This window comes from Ceratosolen solmsi, unplaced genomic scaffold (genome assembly GCF_000503995.2).
Source record: "Ceratosolen solmsi marchali unplaced genomic scaffold, CerSol_1.0 scaffold87, whole genome shotgun sequence".
Lineage (NCBI taxonomy): Eukaryota > Metazoa > Arthropoda > Insecta > Hymenoptera > Agaonidae > Ceratosolen > Ceratosolen solmsi.
Window position 1 is genome coordinate 354,475 of NW_011948455.1, and position 25,426 is coordinate 379,900.

The 25,426-nt window shown below is 31.4% G+C and overlaps 1 protein-coding gene across 1 annotated transcript in view; it reads right to left on the bottom strand.

Annotated features, from left to right (window-relative positions):
- Positions 1-5,341: 5,341 nt before the first annotated feature.
- Positions 5,342-25,426, bottom strand: part of LOC105366768 (nephrin) — a 46,928-nt gene continuing 26,843 nt past the window's right edge. The window contains exons 6-12 of the mRNA XM_011505315.1: positions 23,488-23,618; positions 22,864-23,023; positions 22,151-22,450; positions 20,113-20,412; positions 12,042-12,266; positions 10,941-11,119; positions 5,342-5,743 (exon numbers count right to left, since the gene is read on the bottom strand). Coding sequence (XP_011503617.1) covers positions 5,342-5,743; positions 10,941-11,119; positions 12,042-12,266; positions 20,113-20,412; positions 22,151-22,450; positions 22,864-23,023; positions 23,488-23,618 — 1,697 coding nt within the window. The remainder of the gene's footprint in view (positions 5,744-10,940; positions 11,120-12,041; positions 12,267-20,112; positions 20,413-22,150; positions 22,451-22,863; positions 23,024-23,487; positions 23,619-25,426) is intronic.

Sequence of the window (25,426 nt, forward strand, 5' to 3'; positions counted from 1 at the left end):
TTGCACTTTGATGTAGAGAGAAATAATTCTATTGAAGTCGTGAGAGTGTATTCTCGTATTCTTGTATTATTGTAGATGCTATGGATATGACTGTCTTGAAGTTGAGGTAATGCTGATGTAAATATCAGCTGGTGTAGTCAATCAATCATGCTTGTGAGGTAGCATGAGACGATGGTAGTCGAATCAAGTATACTTGATGTATGAATAACTATACTTGATATGGTGTAAGATGTTTAATGGAATATGTTAAGTAATCGAGTGTCTTTAATTATGTAAGGGGAGCTGTAGACGAGCTAGTCACACGTGAAAGTGATTAATGGTAGGATTTCTAACTCTTGAAGAATGTAATAATCTGTATTTATAGTCTATTAGTCGATCTGTTGTTGTCCTTCTTTGACAATGTGTGTGAACCACAGTGACTCTTGCGTCAGCTATTGAGGACCTGTACGATGTCCAGCGTTAGTTCGAGAGAGCGCAAGTGTGCCCAGGTTGTGCTAGCGGGCCTGTTTGATGTCGAGGGATGAGTTCGAGAGAGCGTAAATCTGTCCGATCGACTATAGCGTGAGATGTGACTTGTTTATTTATTAATATAAAGGTGTACCTGGTGAACTGCAGGCTAGGTGTATTAGAAGCTGTGTAGTTGATGTCCCCCTTGATTACTATTCCATTGGCTTCACTGTAATCATTATCTAATCTGCCGATTTCTTATTCTTATGCGCGCGTGTATTCTTAACTATGCTGACCAATATATTGCCACGCGTCGTCTTCACATTATACAAAACACTATTGCAGTGAGCTGCAGTTATGCTTGAGTGAGCGCGAAGTGATATTACAAATGAGCCCATTGAATACGCGCACGAACCGATGGCTTGATCGTACCGTGGCGGCTCTGCTGAAAATACCGACCGTTCCGTGGCGGTCCTGCTGAGGGCAGATCGAGACGCTTGTACCATGGCTTCTACTGGTAGGTGATTGAATCGGTTCACTATGGTCGGTCACTGCGGTCGGGTCACGGCAAGATGTTAGCTGCAAGCGCAGTCGAGCGAGGGTGGTACAAGAGATGATTTTCAGCGAGAGGTATCTTCAGCAAGAGAGGTACTTTCAGCAAAAGATCGAGACGCATCGCGTCCGTCCTTTATATAGGCACGTGGCGGCTCACTTAGTTAGCAACAAGGCATCGTCGTTGTTGCACTAATTCTTACACGAGGCGTCGAAGGAAAAATCTAGAACCTTCGAGAATATTCGACGAGAGAAAAGTAGGAGTAATACCCTTGGGTGATCTTACAGTATATTATATTTCGGGTCGTAAACTTGCTCGGACTTGCCGAGTTTTGTTTGTAAACATTCGTTCGAGTACCCGTTTCGGTCCGCACGCGCGGGTCAGTCTAGGCGCACATACGGTACGTCGGACAGCGCGTATGGCCTTTCTTTTGTTTGAAATTCATGGGACTGCATCAATCCCGAACACCAACCATAACCTCAATTACGCACATGCTCGTCCAAACAGCGCGAGTGTCGACGAATCAAACTTCGCGCTATTCTGCGCTCATATTCAACCATCACGCTGCATAGATGAGTGTACATTAATCCACGACTAGAGTTATTTCAATAATTAATAATAGTAATACTAGTCAAGCCTTGTCATCGAATAAATAACAGAATACACAGCATATACATCAGCCATATTTATATTGTATTATTATAATATCCCTTCCACTTGTGAACTTTCATCGCTATCACACAATATCCGTGGTCTCTGAGTTGCCGACGGCATCAATTTGTATCCTTCGAACCGGTTTTGGTAAAATATGAATACATTTTGTACAACAGTTCTTTTTGAAATTTTGTATTCTCCTCTTGACGGCCCTATAAATTTCGGGATGTATACAAAAATCCACATATAGGAATTTATCAGATAGAAAAAATTGCATAAAAAGATTTGAGATGAAAGGTATGGTGGATGAAAGAATGCGATGAGAGAACGGACTTAAGGACGATATGTCAATTTTTTAGGAGAAGGAAAAATAGAAGAAAGATTATACAAAATTTTATATATTTATGTACGTTTTCGTTAAATACATATTATACACATACGCACGTGCGCGCGTGCGCGCGCACACACACAATTCTTCTATGGGGAGAAATAATGAGAGACAGAGAAATAGTGGAAAATCGGCCCACTCGATGAGAATTTACGTACATTAATGACTGAAAATATTTCATCGATCCCGTATTGTGGTGGCGTAAAAAATTTGCAAATTCTTATTGAGACATGTGCTTAAAATTCGTGAAAATAATTGTTTTAATAATCGTGATATATATATGAACTATCGCCACAACTTCGAACAAATGTAAAAAAACTCCTTTATCATATTAAAAACAGATATATGAATTAAACTTATTATATAATGTTTACTAGTAAATTAATTTAGAAAATGGAAATATCAAATTCAATTAATGTTTCAAATAAATACTGATAATTGACCTCTTACATACCATAATTTATTCTGTATAATTCATTCTTTTATTTTAACTCGAAATATATAGTGATCGCAAACATAGATATGAAAGACAATTTTTTTTTATTTTGGATCTCTTTATTATGTACTCCCAAATATCATCGATTCAATTAACACACTTTGGAAAAATATCTATGCTGTACAATGGATTATTTTACAAGATATATCCGAAAATTTATTGGTCGAATACAAATATGAAATATAATGACGCAATATCATTCTTATAATTTTTATTTTTACAGAATTTTTTAATTCAACAATATTGCAGAATATTATAAAAATCATTATTTATATTAAAAAAATTTCGACATTTTAAAGAGCACGTTATTATTTGAAAAAATTTATGTTTGTATATTTATTAAAATCAATAAAAATATTTAATATATTAAAATTTTAAAATATAAAATTTTGTACTTTAAAATATTTATTCAATTCCTGACATTTAAGACATAATTTAATTGAAGTTAAATATATAAATATTTAGATTTTCATTCGATACTGTAATTTCCAAGGAATAAATTAGTCGTTAATAAAAATGTTTTTGACACTTAATAGTTCCAAAGAAAGGCCTTATATAAAAATGTCGAGCTAGTAAAATTATTCATTGGAACTGTTAGTTCTACTGCAGAAGTACGATGTATTTTTTTAGAAATGTCTTTTTACTTTGTGCTACATATAAATTCAGTTATACCAAATTTGATCTGCATGAAGAGAAGAAATAAAGAATACACTAAAAATATGTATCGTGTGACGCATTCACTCGTGTATGATATATCCACATTGCGAATACGGAATATGCAATGGTAGAATTTTATGCTATTAGATCCTACGAGCGTTTACTATTCTTTTCAATATGAACTGAATATTTTAAACTTTTTACATATCTTTACGATAAATTCCAGTTTCAAAATCTTATCGTGTCTTTTTAATAGTTTTTATTCTCTTCTTTAACGTATAATTAACATGAGTGGTATTTACAGTATTTACACAACTCTCAAATATATTTATGTGCTATAAAAAAAGGAATACATGTTCTAATATAATTGTTTTACTTCTCCATTACTTTATTCTTTCATATATACGTGCAAATACGCGTGTAGGCAAGCTATAATAAATACCATTCAGTTATGATAGACGAATAAAATAATAATATAGAATTCGTCAATAGTTATATCAAATTCAATCAAACTCATTAATCCTTAAAAGACCAACTATCGGGAACCTCAAAACGAAAAGTGGTAGACACGTGTTTTGTTGTTTACTGTATTTGTAATTATTCTAAGTTATGGATAATTCAAATGAGTACAACTAAGTCTATCGTACGCTCTATATTACGATTAATTTCCGAACATTTTTAGATTCTTTTTTTTTATTACTAAATGCATATTTACAAATTTTCGATACCTAAATATGTAAATCAGATTAAAAATACACAAAGATCGCCAATTTTTTTCTAAGACCGAGACTAATAAATTTTATATATATATCTTACTCATCATCAATAATCTATAAATACGAGCTAAACACGATATGGGCTTAAAATAGGCACACTTACTATACAAATTTTTACGTCTTATGAAATTAAAGGCTTTCATTAATTGTATATATGTGATCAGTACAGATTTATTAGTTAGTAGTCATTGATGAAACTGATTATAAGGATAGAAAACTACTCCATAAATGTGGACTTAATTATATAAGAATAATTTATAGATATTACTGGCACGATGTTAATCAGTGATATCATATTATTTTAAACCTTTACAGAAAGGAATAAATGTTTTATTCGTCAATTCCTTTACATAAATGTCTATAGTATTTTTTCTGGCATAAATTTTTATTTATTTTTATTGTTTGTATTAAATAGAATTATTATTTGAATCTACGTATCATGTACTTCATTAATAATAAGTTTTTAATTACGATGTAAGGAATTTAATAATTTTAAAATTATCAAATTATTATTATATCTGAAACGATATAATCATAAAAGTAAATTAGTATTAGGTAGTAAAAATGTTAGGCAGTAAATTAGTATTAGGTAGTAAACATGTTAGCTAGTAAATTAGTATTAGTAGGTGGTAAAAATTAATTTATATATCAAAATAAGGTCAAATTTATTAATGTCCAAGTCACAGGGAGAGTTAATTTTAATATGCAATATTGAATTTAATGCTAAATAAGGCAATTGAGAAAAGTACAATACAAATTCTGTATTGCATGTTTAGAATTTTTCATCCATTCAATTTTAATTTCATTTTTCAAAAATTGGCTCTCCTTTTATTATTACGACGGTTCCTAAAAATCTCGATGTATATTTTTATTTTGTATTAGAACTACAACGCTGAGGTTGGTATAAAACTGATTAGTTTCTAATCAATATTGACTTTTTAAATTGTATTAGAATATGCATATTATTTAATGAAATTTTAATAGAGAAATATTTTAAATAATTAAACTTGCTTATGATTTAATTTAGTTTCATGAATAATTTATTTTGATGGTTGAGATAAATAATGTAGGTGGAGATAATTAAAAATAGTACAAAAAATCTATTATAGCTCGAGATTTATAGGATACAGTGAGTTCATGGAAACAAAAATACTCAGGCACACGCGCACAGATTTATTATCGGTTTGAATCACCACTGGCTTAAATATCGCTCTGAACAATTTCTTATTATCACAAGGTGAAGTGAGACATAGAATACAGGAGGAACGGATTAGGGTTGGCAGGCGTTGGGATAAGCTAATTTTGAGGTTCGATGTGTTCAGAAATCAGACATGGTATTCGTTGATGTTGAATGCATCAAAGTATCAACCCTATACACAACTCTCTTGGCTTGATATTAGGGGTGTACGAACTGTCACCACTTCCCGTGGATAATGAGGTGGTTGTTGTTGATCTTGTTTTACTTGAAGTGAGTCCTGAATTATATTAACAGGCGGTGGTGAGGCTAATGTAGCCGTCGTAGTCATAGTCGATGAAGATGAAAGTTGACCAATCTTCGGCGGTCGAACATTGTAGTCGATGCAGGTGTAGACCGTTGCCTCTTTGGGACATCTCAGTTTGTTTCCAATAATAACACCTCCGGCAATACCATCAAAACCGATGAGGCTTTCGAGGCCGCTAAGGATCGAAAGCTTACTATCTATACCTGTGACTGTAGTTAGTGTCGAAGGTTGCACTAGGCACAATTCAGCGTATGTCACCTCGCCGCTCCGCTGGAAGCACACGAAAACAGAAGTGAGAGCTTTGATCATCAGTTCAATTATCTATATTATTGTTTTTATTTTTGGCTACTTGGTTTCTTATTCATTCAGATCATATTATTTTCAGAAATATACTATATTTGGGATTACCCACACTCATTTAGAATAATTTGATTTTATTAAGTGAAAAATATTGCTTATTGGAAATGTTTATCAAACAATGCTAACAAACTTAATGATACCTACGTTTTTTACAATCTATAAACAAATAAATATAAATTAAAATTCATATACATATATGTGCAAGTGTAGTAGAATAATTGACATAACTGTTTGAAGATTTTCGTTGATCTTATTAAGAACAATTATAAGTTTTATTTAGTTTAGTTTTATTTAGATAAACTTTTACATTTCAGTAAAATACAAGTAAAATAATGAGTAATTGATATTATTATAATTGTGTCATTTCAAAAATTATAAGATTTGCGTGAATCTCTCAAATATTATTGTGACTGAATAATAATCATGTTAATAAAATAACATGCACTTCAACTGATTTTAAATTTGCAAGCGAATCAATTGAACACAAGTAACATAATAAACAAGAATAAGGAGTTTATTGCAGTTTGGAATTATAATCCATTTCCGCCAATCATGTAGTAAACTGGCGATGGGTTAAATTTTTATGAGTATATCCAATAATTTCATATATAATATATTCTTTAAAGTTTCAGTTTATAAGTTTATTTATTACAAATGAAAATTGATTAGGGATACCATGGACAAGTTTGATGAGAAATTTAAGTTTTAGGGACAGAAAATAAAAGACAATGTAAATTACAAACTCCATTTTTAATATCTAAGTATTTATACCCGTAGGCCACGTACGGCAAATCAAATAAAAAACAATGAGATGACAGGTACTATAATTAGTACACTGTTCATATATGTATAAGTATATGCATATTTAGTCATTAGTCCACTATTTAATTTTATTACAAAATTTCTTGAGCGTGCGAATATTTTAGATAATATAATTTTTTTTATATATAATAACAAAATTTCTTTGTAAATCGAAGTTGAAGTATACATAAAAAAATGGAGGCACTACATTTTCCTGAATAATGTCAGAGCATAAACAAAAGATGATCAAATGCTATAATACAAAGGTCTTGTTCATCAAATTTATGCAAAAACATATACATGAAAGAATAACTGGCAAGATTTACGACTGGATCAGTCTTTATTTTTCTCAGTCACTGATTTTTCTTTGCCCGTGCACATTATATTATATATTTATATACATGTGTAACAAGATAAAGTATTGTTATGTAGTTGTGATTAGTTAAAAATAAACTTTTCTAAAATGACTGTAAGCAATAGCTATAGCTTTTTACAAATGCCATTTCACTTCTTATCTACTTTGTATTCGTTGTATTCTCAAAAATCTGTCTATATAAAGTTTAAAATAGTTTAGGTGTATTCCAGCAGAATTAAATCCATGCACAAGAAAATAAAAAGTAACCATTCATATCAATTCAATTACAATAATAATATTTTACGTAAAACTAATATTTTCCTATAATTGTAATAATTCATTAAAGTAGCCTACAAATTTTATTTTCTTCATAATAAACTTTATCTATTACTCACTTTTTAATTGATACTAGTAATAATTAATTTGTTAATGAATTGTTATATATTATTATATTATTAATAAAAATATAAACGAAATAATAATTCATCAAGAATTTTTTTATAATATTTAATTAATTTATTAATAAATAATCTGAATAATATTTTAATTATTTTAGAGTAGAAATTTTATAATTTTGAATTTTTTAAGTACCAAACCTCTTCTATATTTGTAAATATTAAAATTTTAAATGAACGTCACAAATTTTTCATAGAAATACTAATTAAATATATCGCTAACTGATAATGTCTATTAAATAAATAGAACAATTATATTACAAAAAAACTTATCTTCTCCTCTATTTGAATATAAGTATTATATACTAATAAAAAAAGACTTAAATAAAATACAAGTATTTATAATAATTATGGATATGACTGTCTTGAAGTTGAGGTAATGCTGATGTTGTAAATATCAGCTGGTGTAGTCAATCAATCATGCTTGTGAGGTAGCATGAGACGATGGTAGTCGAATCAAGTATACTTGATGTATGAATAACTATACTTGATATGGTGTAAGATGTTTAATGGAATATGTTAAGTAATCGAGTGTCTTTAATTATGTAAGGGGAGCTGTAGACGAGCTAGTCACACGTGAAAGTGATTAATGGTAGGATTTCTAACTCTTGAAGAATGTAATAATCTGTATTTATAGTCTATTAGTCGATCTGTTGTTGTCCTTCTTTGACAATGTGTGTGAACCACAGTGACTCTTGCGTCAGCTGTTGAGGACCTGTACGATGTCCAGCGTTAGTTCGAGAGAGCGCAAGTGTGCCCAGGTTGTGCTAGCGGGCCTGTTTGATGTCGAGGGATGAGTTCGAGAGAGCGTAAATCTGTCCGATCGACTATAGCGTGAGATGTGACTTGTTTATTTATTAATATAAAGGTGTACCTGGTGAACTGCAGGCTAGGTGTATTAGAAGCTGTGTAGTTGATGTCCCCCTTGATTACTATTCCATTGGCTTCACTGTAATCATTATCTAATCTGCCGATTTCTTATTCTTATGCGCGCGTGTATTCTTAACTATGCTGACCAATATATGGCCACGCGTCGTCTTCACATTATACAAAACACTATTGCAGTGAGCTGCAGTTATGCTTGAGTGAGCGCGAAGTGATATTACAAATGAGCCCATTGAATACGCGCACGAACCGATGGCTTGATCGTACCGTGGCGGCTCTGCTGAAAATACCGACCGTTCCGTGGCGGTCCTGCTGAGGGCAGATCGAGACCCGTGTGTAATGGCTTCTACTGGTAGATGATTAAATCGTTTCACTATGGTCTGTCACTGCGGTCGGATCACGACAAAATGTTAGCTGCAAGCGCAGTTGAGCGAGGAACGGTAAGAGATGATTTTCAGCGAGAGGTATCTTCGGCTTACGGAGGCGTGGGTGCCAGTATAGTTGTGGCATCGCTATTAGTTCCTTAGGTTGCTTGATGCTTGCCATGGCCTCCCAATGGCGATGGCAGGGTTGGGTAGAGATCCGCTGTGAAGAGTGCATGATTGGTACTAGAAAGAAGCAATCGCGACACGTGCAGCTCCTCACATATTCTCGTACGAACTGGCTGCGCCGATAGCGCATCGGTGGCTGTTACTATGCCGCTATTTGTCGTGACGTCAATAGAGGATACTCTTGTAGGGTTCATTTGTTATTACTTCTCGGAATTATAGTCGTATTAGAGTTTTTCGGCTACAAGCATTCTTTGAGTCCGTTGGCCAATGTTTACAAAACAAATGTTCGGGCGCTCATACTTCTCCCACTTTGCATTCCGCTTAAAACTGCTGTAATCCGTAACACGTATGAAGATTAAATTTTTTATAATTTAATATAAGATTAAAGTATTTTTAATTTTACCTCTAAATTTTGTTTATATTGTTTATATTTTTTATATTTAAGTTTCAAAGTTTACTGATATTAAGTACTAAGTTTTAAAGACTGAGCAATATTAGTGCCTTAATTTTAGTAACTAAAAGTTTTATATTTTGTTTAAATTTTTATATTTTTCATCAACTTTATAGATTAGTTTGATACTGTCTTATGCTAAATACTAAATAAGAAGTACATAGAAATATTTTTGTAAAATTATTTCAATATTAATTCTTAAAAATTAGTCAGGTAGAAGAAATAGTCACACTAATGAAAATTAAAAGTAAATACTAACAGTCAATTTTTTTTAACGGATTTTTTTACAATTTTCTATATATTTTTCGTTGATAGAAAGCGTATTATAATAAAATGAAAGTATTAGAATATTTTAAATATTTATTTAGCCATAACATAAATTATAAGAGGTTTGAATCCTTTTAATGTAATATTCATATAATTTAAATAACTATAAAATCTGTTTTTACATAGATTAATTATTAAATTTAAAAAGAGATTAAAAGGAAATAATTTATATTTTTATTTTGTAGAATATAATTAATTTTACGGTATATTATACAAGAGCTTCTTTAGCCCATAAAAATATAGTTGATTTGAAACAATTAAATACGTTTTATGTTATTTTTCTCTAATTTTAATACTTAAGCTATTATGTATTTTATCATACTTTAAAAAAGATTTATATTTTCATATTGTATGAGATACAATATTTCATCTATTTATATATACTAAATCAATGCTTATTTGTTATTGAACTTAATTTTATATATGAATTTTTCAAAACGAAATTATTATCAATAATAACGAAATCATTTATTTTTAGAGAGTTTATAATTATTACACCCTTTTTATAATAGTAACTTGAAATTTCCAGTAATTATATGAGAATTGCATAGATTAAAACTAGATAAATTAGAAGAAAATCTTTGCGTAAGGACGATATATGAGTGACTTTGATGATTGTATAAAATTTGTAATCTTAAGGATCCGAGTTATCGAGACAGTTTACTCACTTCTTTGAGTAAGATTTAAATTGTCATATAAAAAAATATAAGTAGAGAATTTATGTAATACGTACTTGTAGAATATGTACATAATTTACTGGTTACGAAATTTGTAGTTTCTGTGAAAGTGAAGAAAAATTGTATATTAGGAGATTTAAAGATAAAGCTAGATAAAAATTGAAAGAAAGAGAACGAGAGGGGGGATAGCAGCAGAATGTGGAATGTATCTGTAATGGCATGTAGAAGTCATGCAAAAGACAGTTTGGGTTAGACTGGAAGGCTTTGGTAAACGCTTATACTGCTGATAGGCATTATCGAAAACATTACTGATCCGTACTTCGCTTATGTATTACTCACATTAGGTGTGCATACACTCAAACTCATTTTTCCAGTTAAATTAACGTCGTTTGTTAAAGCATGAAATGCGAGAGTGCTTCGGATGTTTCGATGCTTTGTTTTGGAACTAATTAACTAAAACTTCGCGCTATTGATGAATGGAACGAGCTAAGTGGATAGTATGTGGATACAGGCCACGAGAAATTTTACAGACATGGCAGAAAGGATCGATAGATTCACATTTACTTCAAAGGCATTGGTGAATGTTGATGAAAGTCAAGACTCACCGGTAGCGTTGAATAATTGTGGTAGTCATTGTGCGAGTAGGTCGTTAAATGATTTACTTGCTGATTTAACGAGAGTAACGTCATTGAGATGCCATCAGGGGTGCCGCTAGTGGTGTACCGTGTATCTTGTACCGCTAGTGGTGTCCCTGCCGTGGAACCCGTCAATTGGTAGTCCGAGTCTGGAACAGAAATAATTTTTCCGACTTTGTTTTATGCTTCGCTTTTTTTACTGCATAAATTTGTACAAGAATTTGAAGACGTCCATTAAATGGGCAATAATTTTTTTTTATTGAATTTTGAGAACTTTACAGATCGCTTAGATGGCTTTTACACTGTCTTCTTTTTATTACCTATATGAAACATTCTTCTTATGAATTAAAGGTAAATAAGCAGGATTATTTTACTCATGTAGCTCACAATATAATGAAATGAATAATTCTTCGATAACTACATTCTATTATATCTATCATGTTTTTAATTCTATAATTACCATTTAGCTGTTTTTCAATTGATTCATCATACATATAATGTAAAGTATCTAAACAATAATAAATAAACACTTTTATGCAATGTATTTTGACTAATATTTATTGTGGTTTTAAATAAATGTATTTATATTTTTAATTTAAATAAGGTTTCCAATTATTGACATTAAAACTTAATCTTTATTTTTTTTACGAAATACAACTTAAATAAAACGTTTGTTGAATAATTTTTATTGTAAACATTATAAAATTAGAAACCTATTCTTAGAATATATTATTATTCTTTACTTATGATCCATTTTATTTACAATAATTTTTATTAATTATAAATATATTTGATTATGTTAATATATAATTTTATATGAATAAATAATTTTTTAAAATGTATAATACAGTCAATTTATAAGTCTACAACATATTTATTAAATTTTTCAACTTGTTTTTTGCATTTATACAACATTTGATTATTACTACTTTTCGTGGTTTGTTATATTGTATCTCAAATCGTATGCTTTAGATTAACACAAACAATTTTATATATACGAGAAGAATGTAGTTAATTACTTATTTTATGAATAATCTACATTTAAATAATTTTTACATCTCTATATTTCACCTTTATTTGTGGGAACAACATCAGGATTACGGTCGTCAGTATCATATAAGTCCTCAGAACTTGGTGCTACCGTCTTCTTTAGAGGCAGATTACTGGGTCGTTGAGCTCGTCTATTGCTTCTTACTTTGAGTGCAAGTAATATTGTTACCGTGCATGATAGTAAGGCTGCCATGACACCAATCAGGATTCCGAGAAGAGGTGTGATTTCGAAAGGCACAGGAGTTCCTGTTAACAATACGCGTACTACTTATGTGCATGTATTCCTCAGTCTGATACTTATCAGTACATTATTCTAAATAAATTCATGAAATACACATAATTTCAGTACGTATAATTTCACACAAAGTTATTAGAAATCTATTTACGTTCTGACACTTTACGATGTATGTCATAATTATCACATAAGTCCAAGCTTACAACAAATACAGTAAAAATAAAAAAAGTAATTTTTTTATTAAAAGTAAAATACAAATATTTGCTAATAAAACTAAATATTGTTTATTATTTAATATTTTCTTAAAATGATTTAATTATTAAATATTATTTCATATTTTCTACCCTGATTTAATAGCTTTATCAAATTACCTTAAATAATAGAATATTATAAGGATTACACTTTTCTTGTTTTTATTTTAATTTTATTTTTATATTAGTCATATTTAACAGCTAGAATAATTCCTTATTAATTTATGGTATATGGTTTAATTTATGGTACTATATGGTATACTTTTATACAATTGGATGTATAAATATTCATTACTGATAAAATCATATGTAGATATACAATTTTATGAATAATATATTATGATATGAATAATATATTACAAAATAATAATTTAAGAAAATTATTCGTTTCTTAATTTTATTCATGTATATTTCGTCATGTATATTTTCTATATCACGATACTTCAATTCAATTGTGTTAATGGCTAAATACTTCACTTTCATAATGAATTAATGTTATTTTGTTAGGTAAGGTATTTTTATATTAGTCCTATATTTTCACATAAGTGTATATACATTTTTAACATTGACGGAATTATAGTTGTAAAAAAATTGTTTCGATAAATGCAAATTACACACTTCAATTGAAATCATCGTTAATAATAATGCATTTATATATATATGCTTACATATGCTTATCTAAAATTGTATTTCCATATTTACGTATACGTGCATACTCCTTAATAATTTTAATCCTCCACAACGCAGAATCGTTCATAGTGGTACTCCTGGTAATTATAGAGGTAACGCAGACAGACTTACTTATTTAATGAAATACTATACTCCACCTTTTTTTCCTCTTATAATTTTTCATAAAATATTTTTTTGCGTTTCTATGTTAACTAAGCTAAATAAGAGGAGTACGAAGAAATAATTTATACGAGAAAAGAAAAGAAAAAAAAAGAAAACATGAAGGACACAGTGGAAAGTCGCATGGAGTGTGTAATGCTTTAAAATCACTTTGAAAGTCGATATTTATTAAACTAGGGCAACGAAATTTTTATTTAAAAAATTTTATCTATAATGTCTAAAAATGTTTACGTACATAAAGTGTCAAATAGACGTTTAAAAATAACAATTAGATTTCAATATATTTTCTACATAAATGTACCATGATGTATCTCCTTTAATTAAATCGGTAATTAAACTATACATGCAAATTCTATGCAGTAAACAAGAGTTAGTAATACTGGTTTTATCTTATTTTCTTAATTGACATTGTTTAAATTATTTTCCTTACTTTAAGTTTTTTACATTTGTCTGGGATCAGACTAAAAGCCTCCCTGTGATGGTGGATGGAGGCTTGCTGGCAAGTGGAAGGGACAATGCAATAATTCAACACTGCCTTTTGAGTGTAGTGTCTTTTCTTTTATTGAATATAATAATATAATAAATAGTCAATGATCTATGAATGTCGAAATGAATGTATGATACAATGAATAGATGAGAGTTTCTTCAATTAATATTAGCGACAAGAATACTGTAAGTGTATTCTTGGTAGCTTGTTGTTTGATTCTCCTACTCGTAGTTATAAACTCGTAGTGGTAGTGGGAGACTTGCGTTGATAAGGGGCAGCGATGGTGCCGCCTTTGCCGCTGGCGTATGATGAGCGCTGCATGATATTGGGGGGACGCCCGTGTGACGTCACTGGTAGGGGGCAGCGATAATGCCACCTTTGCCGCTGGCGAGGGATGAGAGCTGTATCGGTCTGATAATGAGGGGATGCCCGTGTGACGTCACTGGTAAGGGGACAGCGAAGATGCCGCCGTTGCAGCTGGCGAGAGATGAGCGCTGTGGCGGTCTGATGGAGGGAGAACGTCCGTGTGACGTCACTGGTATGGGGCAGCGATGATACCACCCTGTGCCGCTGGCAAGGGATGAGCGCTGTAGCGGTCTGATGAAGGGCGGATGTACGTGTTACGTCACTGCTTGACGGGTGGGAGAATTCCTCGTACTGTATACCGGGATATAGCTAGTCGTCGGCATTGGTGTATTAGTGTTGCTGCTTACTTAGTTGACGGGAGGCGTGTATTAGTGATCCGTAAGAACGTGTGTAATAGCGTAGCTTATGTGTGTTGGAGTCGATCTCAGTTGCATTGATGGTCCGTAAGAACGTGTGTAATAGCGTAGCTTACGTGTGTTGAGGTCGACCTCAGTGGCATTTATGGTACGTAGGGACGTGTGTAATAGCGTTACGTACGTATTGGAATCGATCTCTGTAGGAGCGTTGGTAGGCCGAGTGAGATTGGCTTCCGTTGAGCTGGAGTCGATCTTTGCAGCGTTGGTAGGCCGAGTGAGCTTGACTTCCGTTGAGCTGGAGTCGATCTCTGCCCATCGCGCTAGCCAATCGACAGCGCTTCCAGAGGACCTCCCAAGGGAGAGAAGGTGAATAGGAGACGCCCTCCCCTTCAGACACTTTCCTTATTTTAGAATACTCAAGACTAAACCCGGAAGGAAGTGGAAATGAAGGCGTGTATGATCAATCATGCTGCCCAAAGTCGCGCTTTGATTGGACACAAGAAAGAAGAAGGGGTCCCTAGTGGAGCCGGGTCAGTGAATTATTTAAGAAGGACAAATGAAATGTAACGTCACTTATTCTCATGAAAAGTTACGACTTATTCTCAAGAAGTTATTCAAGAACTTATTCTCATTTAGTCTTATCTAGCATATATAGCCCAAGGAGCAATATTCTAATTTGCGCCATTCAGAGGCGCGCATTTTATTTAACCTCTATCTTAGGCCCGTGCTCACTCACACGGTTTGTTATTTAGAGGCAGTTGCATCACGTGCTAAGATAACGACGCAAACAAATACTGTAGCGTTCGTTCAAAGCAAAACAAACAATCATAACCTCTCAAGTGGTAGTATCAAGAAGTGACAATAGTTATATACCCTATATTTTTGCACAGTAAATCACTATTTCACCCTTTACGTCCAGAGCATCTGGAATTTCACCACCCTCTACTTCTCCAATAGAAGTATACCACAATGCCACATCATTATTGAGAAACATAAAAGTCATTTATAACCTCATCAAGATTAATAATCCCTAAATTGGAAGTGAATTGAAAAGTAAATGGAATAAACAACAATAAGAATTATATGTGTTAATTATTGAATCAGTACATTAACCCCTCCATTTGCCCACGCATTCTCCCACACAACATCTAGTGGTTTTAGTTAATTCTAAACATTTGGTTCTTCGAGCCGGATTAGTGGAATAAATTTTTATACCATATGAGACAACATCATTTCAATTGATAAGATATTATTTATAATTAGTTCATAATTTAAAAGAAAAATAATAAATTTATTAAATATTAAATTTTCTTTTTAAATACGATTATTTTAATTTTATTTTAATTTATTATCGAAGATTAAATATAATATATATTTCAAATTATTGAATAAAGAATGTACTAATAGAAACCACTAATATGATAAATATCTATAATTGTGCGATATTGGATGATTTATCAATAAGAATATTAATTGTCATATACTCTAATTTCTTTTTTCAAATATTTGGTTGCAATATAAATTAATTTTAATACGAGTTTTTAATATTTTTAAAATAAAAATAGAAGAATAATATAAAAAGTAATGTTTGTAATAATGTTCGGAATTTGAGCATTTTCCAAGAACTTAGCTCTCGGAAATATATAAACCTTCTAGCTATCTAATTATGTGAACATTTGATTTCAAGAATTTTCGAATATTCCAAAGCTGTACCTTCGAGCGTCATACAACGTTTATCTGATCTTCACATAGTAACGTCGTTTGGAATTCTCCAAATTTCTTAAGCCTTGCTTTTCTTGTAATTATCGAAACTTCTAGAGCTTTAGTTTCGGCATCATGTAAGATTCCTGCATAGCAATACATATGCATAGTTACCAGATAGGTAAGCTGCTGCGTAGATATTTAAAGCAAGCACATCACAAGACGTCGCTTATAGTTACTCAGCCAGTAAGCCAGTCAGTAATGCTAGTCAGCCAGCAAGATATTCGCTATACACTCTCAAGGTAAGGCCACGGAGGAAGGAAGACGCGTCTATTCTCCTATGCTGCTAGATAAAGGAGTTGATACTATCCCCTACAAATCAAGAAAGTGCCAGACTACAACCACAGTTGATTCATCCACATAGAGAATCTGAAATAGTGAAACTAATCATCCATACAGAGCATCCGAAATAGTGAAACTAATCATCCACACAGAGCATTCAAGATAGTAAACAATTCATCCGCACGGTGCATCCGAGATGGTGGAAGGTTCAACACAGAACAGGTCAAGGCTACTGTTTGTCTGTGAGTAAACCAAGTATAACGCGTAAATCATTGCTAATCCACATAAAATTATCATGATGCTATTATTAATATAGTACAAACACACTCACTAATAAGAGTATGCATAATCAGTTGCTGATTCTTACAAAATCAACACCATCAAGAAACATCTTGTGTAGGTAAGCTATTCACTACAGAATCAGTTCAAGCAACTGAATCATCGTGATGGAACATAGTATATACTCTTCTATCACATACTTCCAATATAACAATAATGTAATTGTGAATAAACTTTAATAAACCATATTAAACGAAGAAGCGCACACTGTATTATGTACAATGTAAAGTCCTTCCACTAAATTCCTTCCCAAGCATCTGCTAGGACGGGCGGCAAATTATAATAAGCTATCGATCATTGGCAGTTCGATCCAAAAAATCACACATTCTCTAACAGATAAATAAAAACGACTTGTTTAAACAAAATAATATAATTTTATTTAAAATAAAATTAATCATTAACATATTAACATATATTTTGTTAAATTATTGCTGAACTTTAAGAATTACTTTAAAGAAAAATATACGTTGAAACATTATTTGGTAATGTTGTATATTTATTAAACTATACACTTAAAGTAATTGTTACAAAAAATTCGTAATTGTTATGTAAACAATGACTGTAATTACTTTTATTCAATCAGTGAACAACAATGTATATGCATACTGACAGTTATAAGCTTCATATAATTCTGAATAATTGTTATATTATTATATATTTATGCTTTAACTTATAAATATTATAAATATGTAGCTATATAAATATTTATAAGTAAAAAAAAATGTAAACATATATGGATTCTCTAAGTTGAATATAAGTATTAATATGAGTTGAAATACTTAATGGTTTATAGACCAGTTGGGATAGTACAGATAGAAAGGAGCTATCATTGATTTTAAAATTCAAGAAGTTGTGTTGGAGAACTTACCATCACTCTCTATATGACAGTTTTCAAAATATTCATGAATAATAAAAAATAATTAACTTGTATTATAAAACTTTACGTTATTATAGAACTTTACATTCGCATATGTATTACATGAATAATTAATTAATTGAATAACCACTGCTATTATCAATATCATATATATCATACATTGCATAAATGTCTGTAATTAATTTCATAAATGTATATATTTTTATTTTAAAAAATTTGATAAATAATGTATTTTAATGTAGCGTTAAAACGTAAATAATATTTAAAGAAAATTTAAATATAATTCTTACTTTTTTGTTTATTATAGTCTAGTAATTTATTAAAATGAAATTATAGATTTAAAAAAAATGACAGTCTAAATATGAAAAAAAAATCATGAAGTATATTTGAGTTGTTTTCTTGGTTTTGGTTATGTTCGAACCTTTTCCATGCCATAAAAAATCTCGTGGTCGTTGGAGGCTCGAAAAGGACAATACATCTGGAAAACATTCGTGAATAGTCATTTCTATTTATTTTCGCATTTGAAACTCGCTGTTTACTGGCAAGAAAGTGACGAGTCTGTTTATGCTAAAACATTTTAGAGTGTAAAAATTATTTCCAAAATATTCATTGCAATCCAATACCTTATACGTACGATAACGGGTATGCCGAAAGCAACGATGCTTGACCAAGAACTCCCTACGTCGCTAGTCCAAGAGAGGGGCGAGCCAACCAATTGTAGCGCTGCCGCCGAAGATACTTTATCGATGTTATCATCGCCAAAGCCTAAATTCTTCGGAAGTGGGAAAAGAGGCGTGCATGCTCACTCATGCTGCTTAAAAACAGCGCTCTGATTGGACACAAAAAAGGGAAAGGGATCCCAAGTGAAAACCATTGTCAGTGAATGTATTTAAGAGAGACAATTACAAATTTCATTACTAGGAATACATAGGGAGTAAATGTTCCTACGCGTAGTTCAAGATCGTATGTAACACGCTCTCCAAGGAAGGAGACGTAAAATTCACTTATCAGAGTCCGAAGACAAGTACCAGTTTAAGTTTCCATTGAAGAAGGAAGTGGAAGTCCCTGAAAGAAGAAGGAAAGTCCCTCGACTGATTTTACGATTAGTCTTCGTAAGTAGTATCAACTAATTAATTATCATAACCAACATCTAAGATTCGAAGTAACAGAAGCCGGGTCACCAAGCATACAAAAGGAGAAGCCGTGCAAAAGAAGAACAGCACGTGTCGCCAAGTCTTCGAGCCATTTGCGCATACCTTGTCGACCTAACCTCTGCCCTACTTCGAGTTCTGCGCTCACGAGGCCAATTATCACTAACATTTAATATTCAGAGTATAAGGAGCTGTCATAGAGCATCCATAAGGAATTGAGGCGCTTTCACAGGAGAATGCAGTGCGGAAAAACACACAACACTCGTTGCCAACTCTTCTCGCCGGTTAGCGCCTACCTAGCCGACCTAACCTCGTCTTAGCTCAAGTCCGCTGCTCATGAATGCGGGCCATTGGAAGCATATAGCAGACGCAACACGTGCCATTTTCTCTAAAAATGTAAGAGCCTTCCGACCTCTTACTTCCCAATGAACATTAGTGAAATACGCCACGAGAGAATAGAACAAACTTCGGGCATCTGACGCCCACCTTGTCGACCATAACCTTAACAAAGCACGTGCCCATGCGCACGGGGCGTAGCGGAGACAAGCCAATCTTCGCGTCATTCAGCGCTCATAGCAGAAACAACACGCAGTTTACTATAAGAAGTGTATGTTTGCCACCACAGCGTAATATACCCAACGATAGTTCAACAATTAGTAACAGTAATAATGATCATCCCTGTCATTTGAAATTAACAGAATAAACCAGATGTATTTACACTGACTTTATCATACTATCCCTTCCACTTGACTTAACTTCTCTATCAACAACATCCCGTGGTCTCTGAGTTGTCAACGGCAACAGTTTGTATCCCTTGAACCAGTCTTGGTAAAACGAGCCGGAACATCGGATACATTTTGAACAAATTAGTGTTTAAACATTATATTCACAGTTAATGAATATATTTGATAGATACGTAACTGTGGCAATTTGTGATCTTATTTCAAAGTAAATGTCATTTTACTTCGAGATTCATTCGGATATACAAATACATATGGAACTAGTAATATATAATGAGAGGATTTAAAATTTTTTAAAAGATTATTAAAAACAGCTATTTTAGTAAAATAATTTAATTTTGGAGTTAAATTTTAAATATCATTTAAAATATATTAGGCAAAAATATATTAGGGTTTACCGGTTTGTTTTTCAGCAACCTTAAGGGTGAATCCCTCGAGCAAGGCGGATTCACTTCGGCCCTTTGAATTTACCGCATACACAGTCATGCGTAATACGCGTCCGGATTGGAGATCGCGTACGCTGAAGGCAGCGTTTTCTTTCGAGCTCATATTTGCCTTGAGTTGTCCTGTTTGTTGGTCATAAACCTCCAGTTGGAAGTGCTGAATTTGGCCACCGTCGAAGCCAGCTGTGCATTCAACCGCTAGTGACTTGGTAGTTTGATTCATTAGTGTGCAGTTGTAAGGTGGTTCAGGTTTACCTGTTAATAATTCATCAGCGTTTATTATTTTCATTTGCTTTTTCACTACATTAATTAATTCTTTCGTAAGTAACTTCCTAATCAATCGTAAATTAAACTATATTATTTAACGTTAGCGATCAATTACTGTTTATTTAACTAATAAACATTTATATTTATAACCCTGATTATTACTTTGATACAAATAATGACATTAATTACATAAGCATTGACAAATAACTATTATATAAATAAATAATTATTTTTAAATGTAATCTTTTAAATAATTAAATTTAATATTTTATATTTATATACTATAGATAATTTTCATATCTATTATATTTTACATAATGAATTATACTATATAAGAAAAGATTATTACAATGCACTAAGAGCTTAAGAGAAACTAAGTACATAATATGTATATAAGAAGGTATATTTTTTAAAATAGTCTTTGACAAATTTTTTATAATCATTTAGTTTAAATAATCGTTTATAATATGAAAAATCACTGCATAATGATATTAGTCAAAAACTTCTTTTAATCACTATTTTTTACTATTTTACTAATTTTACTATTTTTAAATTGAAAACGCCGATAATAAACATTGAATTTTAATTAAAGTATATAGTTAAAAAAATTACTAATTTTGTAATAATTTTATAACATACTTTTTATTTGTTACTCAATGCTTTATTTATGTAAAATAATTTTTAAATTTTATTTGCATGGGCTTATATAATAAAAGTCTTATAAAATAAAATAAAAATGTTTAAATTACTGATTTTAATTACCCTTATTTACATAAAATCTTAACTTTGAAGTACTATATTTAATAAGTTAATAAACACGATTTAAATAATATCAAGCATAAATTTCAATAAATATACATTTATATAATACTAAAATTAATTTTGTATAAAAAATTTTATTGCTCCAACATGTTTTTTATACAATTATATTTTCTTTAATCAATTATTTGGTATATTACGGCGATAATAAAATTTTTTGGAATAAAATCATAATTCATTATTTATTATTATTATATTTTAATAAAAGAAACAACGATAAACAATAAAGGTAGTTTGAATAATTGCACTGTCCTTTCCACTTGCCAGCAAAACCTCCACTCAACATCTAAAGGAGGTTTTTAGTCTGATCCCAGACATGTATATATAATTATATATTTGCAAGCCGTAAATATTTACTACATTAATAATTAATTCAGATCAATATGATATGTCTACAATTTTTTCAATAATATAATTTGATATTTATTAAATTTATTTGATTATTAATGAAAATTAACTTACAATAATTAATAAAAATATTAAAATAAATTATATTGTTTAAAAGTTTAAGCAAATATAATTTATTAAGAAAATGAAATATTGAATGCATAGTTTTTATTTATATTTTCAATGGAATGATGTAATGTGAATCAAGTTTGTAATATAAACTTGACTGTAAATATTCAGAGAGAAAATAAACTTTCATTGTACCAGGGTCAGTTTAAAATTGGTGGACTTTTAATTGTTTTATTATTCAAAAGGAACCTAATTAACGTCGAATGCAGATATAATACTTTAGGATAAAATAAATAATGCTTATGCTGCACTTTCATATAAGTATCGAGGTACAATAATTTGTTTTCATATTCTTGAGATTAGTCCTCTGTTTCCCACTTTTTAAAAATAAGAAAATAATATCTATCTGGAAAAGCGCTTTGCAGTAATAGATGAAGAAGGAGTCACATACCTGCCGCTATGATGTGGAATATGCAAGCGTTTTTCTGCTGGCCGGCGATGTTGCTAGCCCAGCAAAGTATTGTTCCGTAGTCCATTTCGCTGACTGGCTTATATGTGAGAATGCTTTCGGCATGACGAGTGGAGTCTTTGTACCGAGCTTGAGGTACTTCTGACATTTCTTCAGTGTTATTAAAGGTCCAACGGAAGCTATCTGGTAGTGGAAAAGCTTCCACCTTACAAACGATGTGCGCTTCTTCATATCGCGTTACGCCGTAAATGCGCTTCTGATCGGAAAGACAGATTGGTTTATCTGTAAAGAAGTAAAGTTTCAAGACTGATATTACGAAGATACTATCTTTGTATTGCTACTAACTTCACATCGATTCCATTCTATTGGATTCATTACTCAACTATTTGAAAACATCAGTAAATCATTAGTTTATTGCAGTCGTCTTGAAAAAAATATTTATAAGTTTTACCAAATTTAATTAAATGATAATACATTTTATATTTATTAAGGATTTTTTTTTAATTAAAAATATTTTTAATTATAGTATTAATGAAAGATAACAAATTTATGAAAAATTTCAAAGTTATTTAATAATAGAGTACTTTGGTATTTCGATGAAATAATATTTTTTATAAATGAATTTTAATTTTTTATTATGACTTGAATTATAAATATAGAAAAGTAGAAAGGTAAAATAAAAATTTATTACTTACACATGATTTTTAGTTCAACAACATTACTAAAACCATCACCTTCTACGTTGCTTGCTATACAAGAATAATTGCCCGCCTGTGATCGATTCACTTTACGTAGAGCGAGACTCGTCTGCTGTACTATCATACCGATTTTTGCATTGTTCTGTAGTACATTGTCCTATAAATAAATAATTATTCTATTCACAATTGAAAAAAAAGTAATCAAATTTTATAAATTTTCTTAAATAGCTAGACTCGATTTATAGTAATCAATTTGTTGTAATGACAAAATATGTTTCATATATAGCACATAAGTAAGACATTTTTTGGTGCATTTGGTTCTGTATTTCAAAATGAATATATACATACGGACAAGTAAGCTCGTATATAAATAGTAAATTTTTTTCCTCTTTGTTTGTATACTTAAGAGAATGAAAAATGTAAACGTAAATTAGCAATAAAATAAGCATACATACACGATGTACAGGGTTCAAACACTTTGAAATATCTTTGATTCTTTATATATAAGGGCATACGGAAAGTACTACTATTCAATTTCTTGAAACCATACAGCAAATTGGAAATTTAAAGACATAATTAATACATTAGAAAACTTTGTTCTATCATAGATGTCATACTTACGTTATGTTTCCAAACTACTTTATATGCTACAGGATTGGCGTCAATTTTACATTCAAAATAAACATCATCACCTTCTTCAATATCATCGGCGTTCATACTAGAGCCAAGTTTAAGATTTAAAATTGGAACGTCTGTTCAAATAAAGAAATTAAATTTTATGTGAAATCTATATTACATTTGTTTTCAAAAATAAAAATATAATTATTATATTAATCAATATATAACTTATTAAATATACTATAAGTTTCTTTATTTAGAATATATAATAAAATGTTAGTAATAATATTTATATATTATGTATATTATGTATCATTCATCAATAAATATATTTTTTAATATTATTTAAAAATATATATATTTAAAACTGAAATTTTTTATCGAAGACTTCAAATAATTTGTTTAGATTTTACAATTAAATGATTTTACTTTGTTACGAATTGTTTGATATTGCGAGACCTTTTTTCAATGCAATATAACATCTGGCAAAACAACATCTTAAAATTTGTGTTTAGATTTCAAAACTTTCTTGCTCGTAACTATCTAGCAATAGTGTCATAAAACATCTGGAAAAATAATACAATAAACACGGAAAAACCCACTCAGTTAGGCATATGTACGAATTCATTCCGCTCGGCAATTACTTCAAGCATTACATGCAAGCGGAACTTCCCCCCCCCCTGCCGTTGCCAACAAGCTGTCGTGCTGTGGCCATGCGTCAGCAGCAACGCGAGGTCTGCTTATCATGAAGACCAAGAGACGACTAGGCCCTTAACTAACTATAAGGCCACAAGAGGCGCTGCCCTCGCTCTGTAAGGGAGGAGTCTCGGACGAAAAATAAGGGAAGGTGTTCAAGTGAAATTCATGGTCAGAAAATGTATTTAAGCGGCGCATTTATCAATATTTATATCAATATTCACTCTATACAGTATTTATTCAAGTAAGTGAAGTGGAAGTCCATTAACGCTGCCAAAGGAACAGTGCTTACACGTCCTAGAGGAACGACGACATGCACCTGTATGTCCACTAACGCAGTTCAAAAAACCGTCGTTACAAGTTCAAAGGGAGCAACGACAATCCGGATATCAGAGTCCGAAGACGCTGGCAGTTTCCTATTAACGTAGTTCAATACAAACATAGTTACAAGTCCTATTGGCGGGCGACACATTCCAACGACAAGTGTCCAGTGACAAGCCCCCTTGAAGAAAGAACAAGAAGGTCCCAATTTCAAATATACCAGCAGTCTTCGAAAGTAATATTATTATTACAATAATTACATACTCTGAGATTCAGAGATTATGACATCGACAAGCAACTAAGGACGAAGAGGCTCTCTCCAGAGCAACAGTGCGGAATAGATTCCAGTACGCGTCACCAAGTTCGCGCCCACTAAAAGGTCTTGTCGGCAATCCTCACCTTAGTTCAAGTTCGGACGCTTATGAACTTAAGCAAACAGCGCGAGTGTCGACGAATCAACTTCGCGCCATTCTGAGGTCAAATACAACCATCACGCTGCACCCATAACCTCAAACTACGCACATGGTCATCCAAACAGCGCGACTGTCGACGAATCAAGCTTCGCGCCATTCTGCGGTTAAATTCAACCATCACGCTTCAAAGATGAGTGTACAGTAATCCACCACAAGAATTATTTCAATAATTAATAATAGTAATATTATTCAACCTTTGTATCAATAAATAACAGAATAAACAGCATATACATCAGCCATACTTGTATTGTATTATTATAATATTCCTTCCACTTGTGACCTTTCATCGCTACCACACAACACCCGTGTTCTCTGAGTTATCAACGGCATCAATTTGTACACTAATATTATATGAAATATTGGTATAGATTAGAGAAATAAATTGTATAATTTTATTAAGTTGTCAATATGATCAATTAACATTCTGAATTTACTAATTTACTATAATAAAT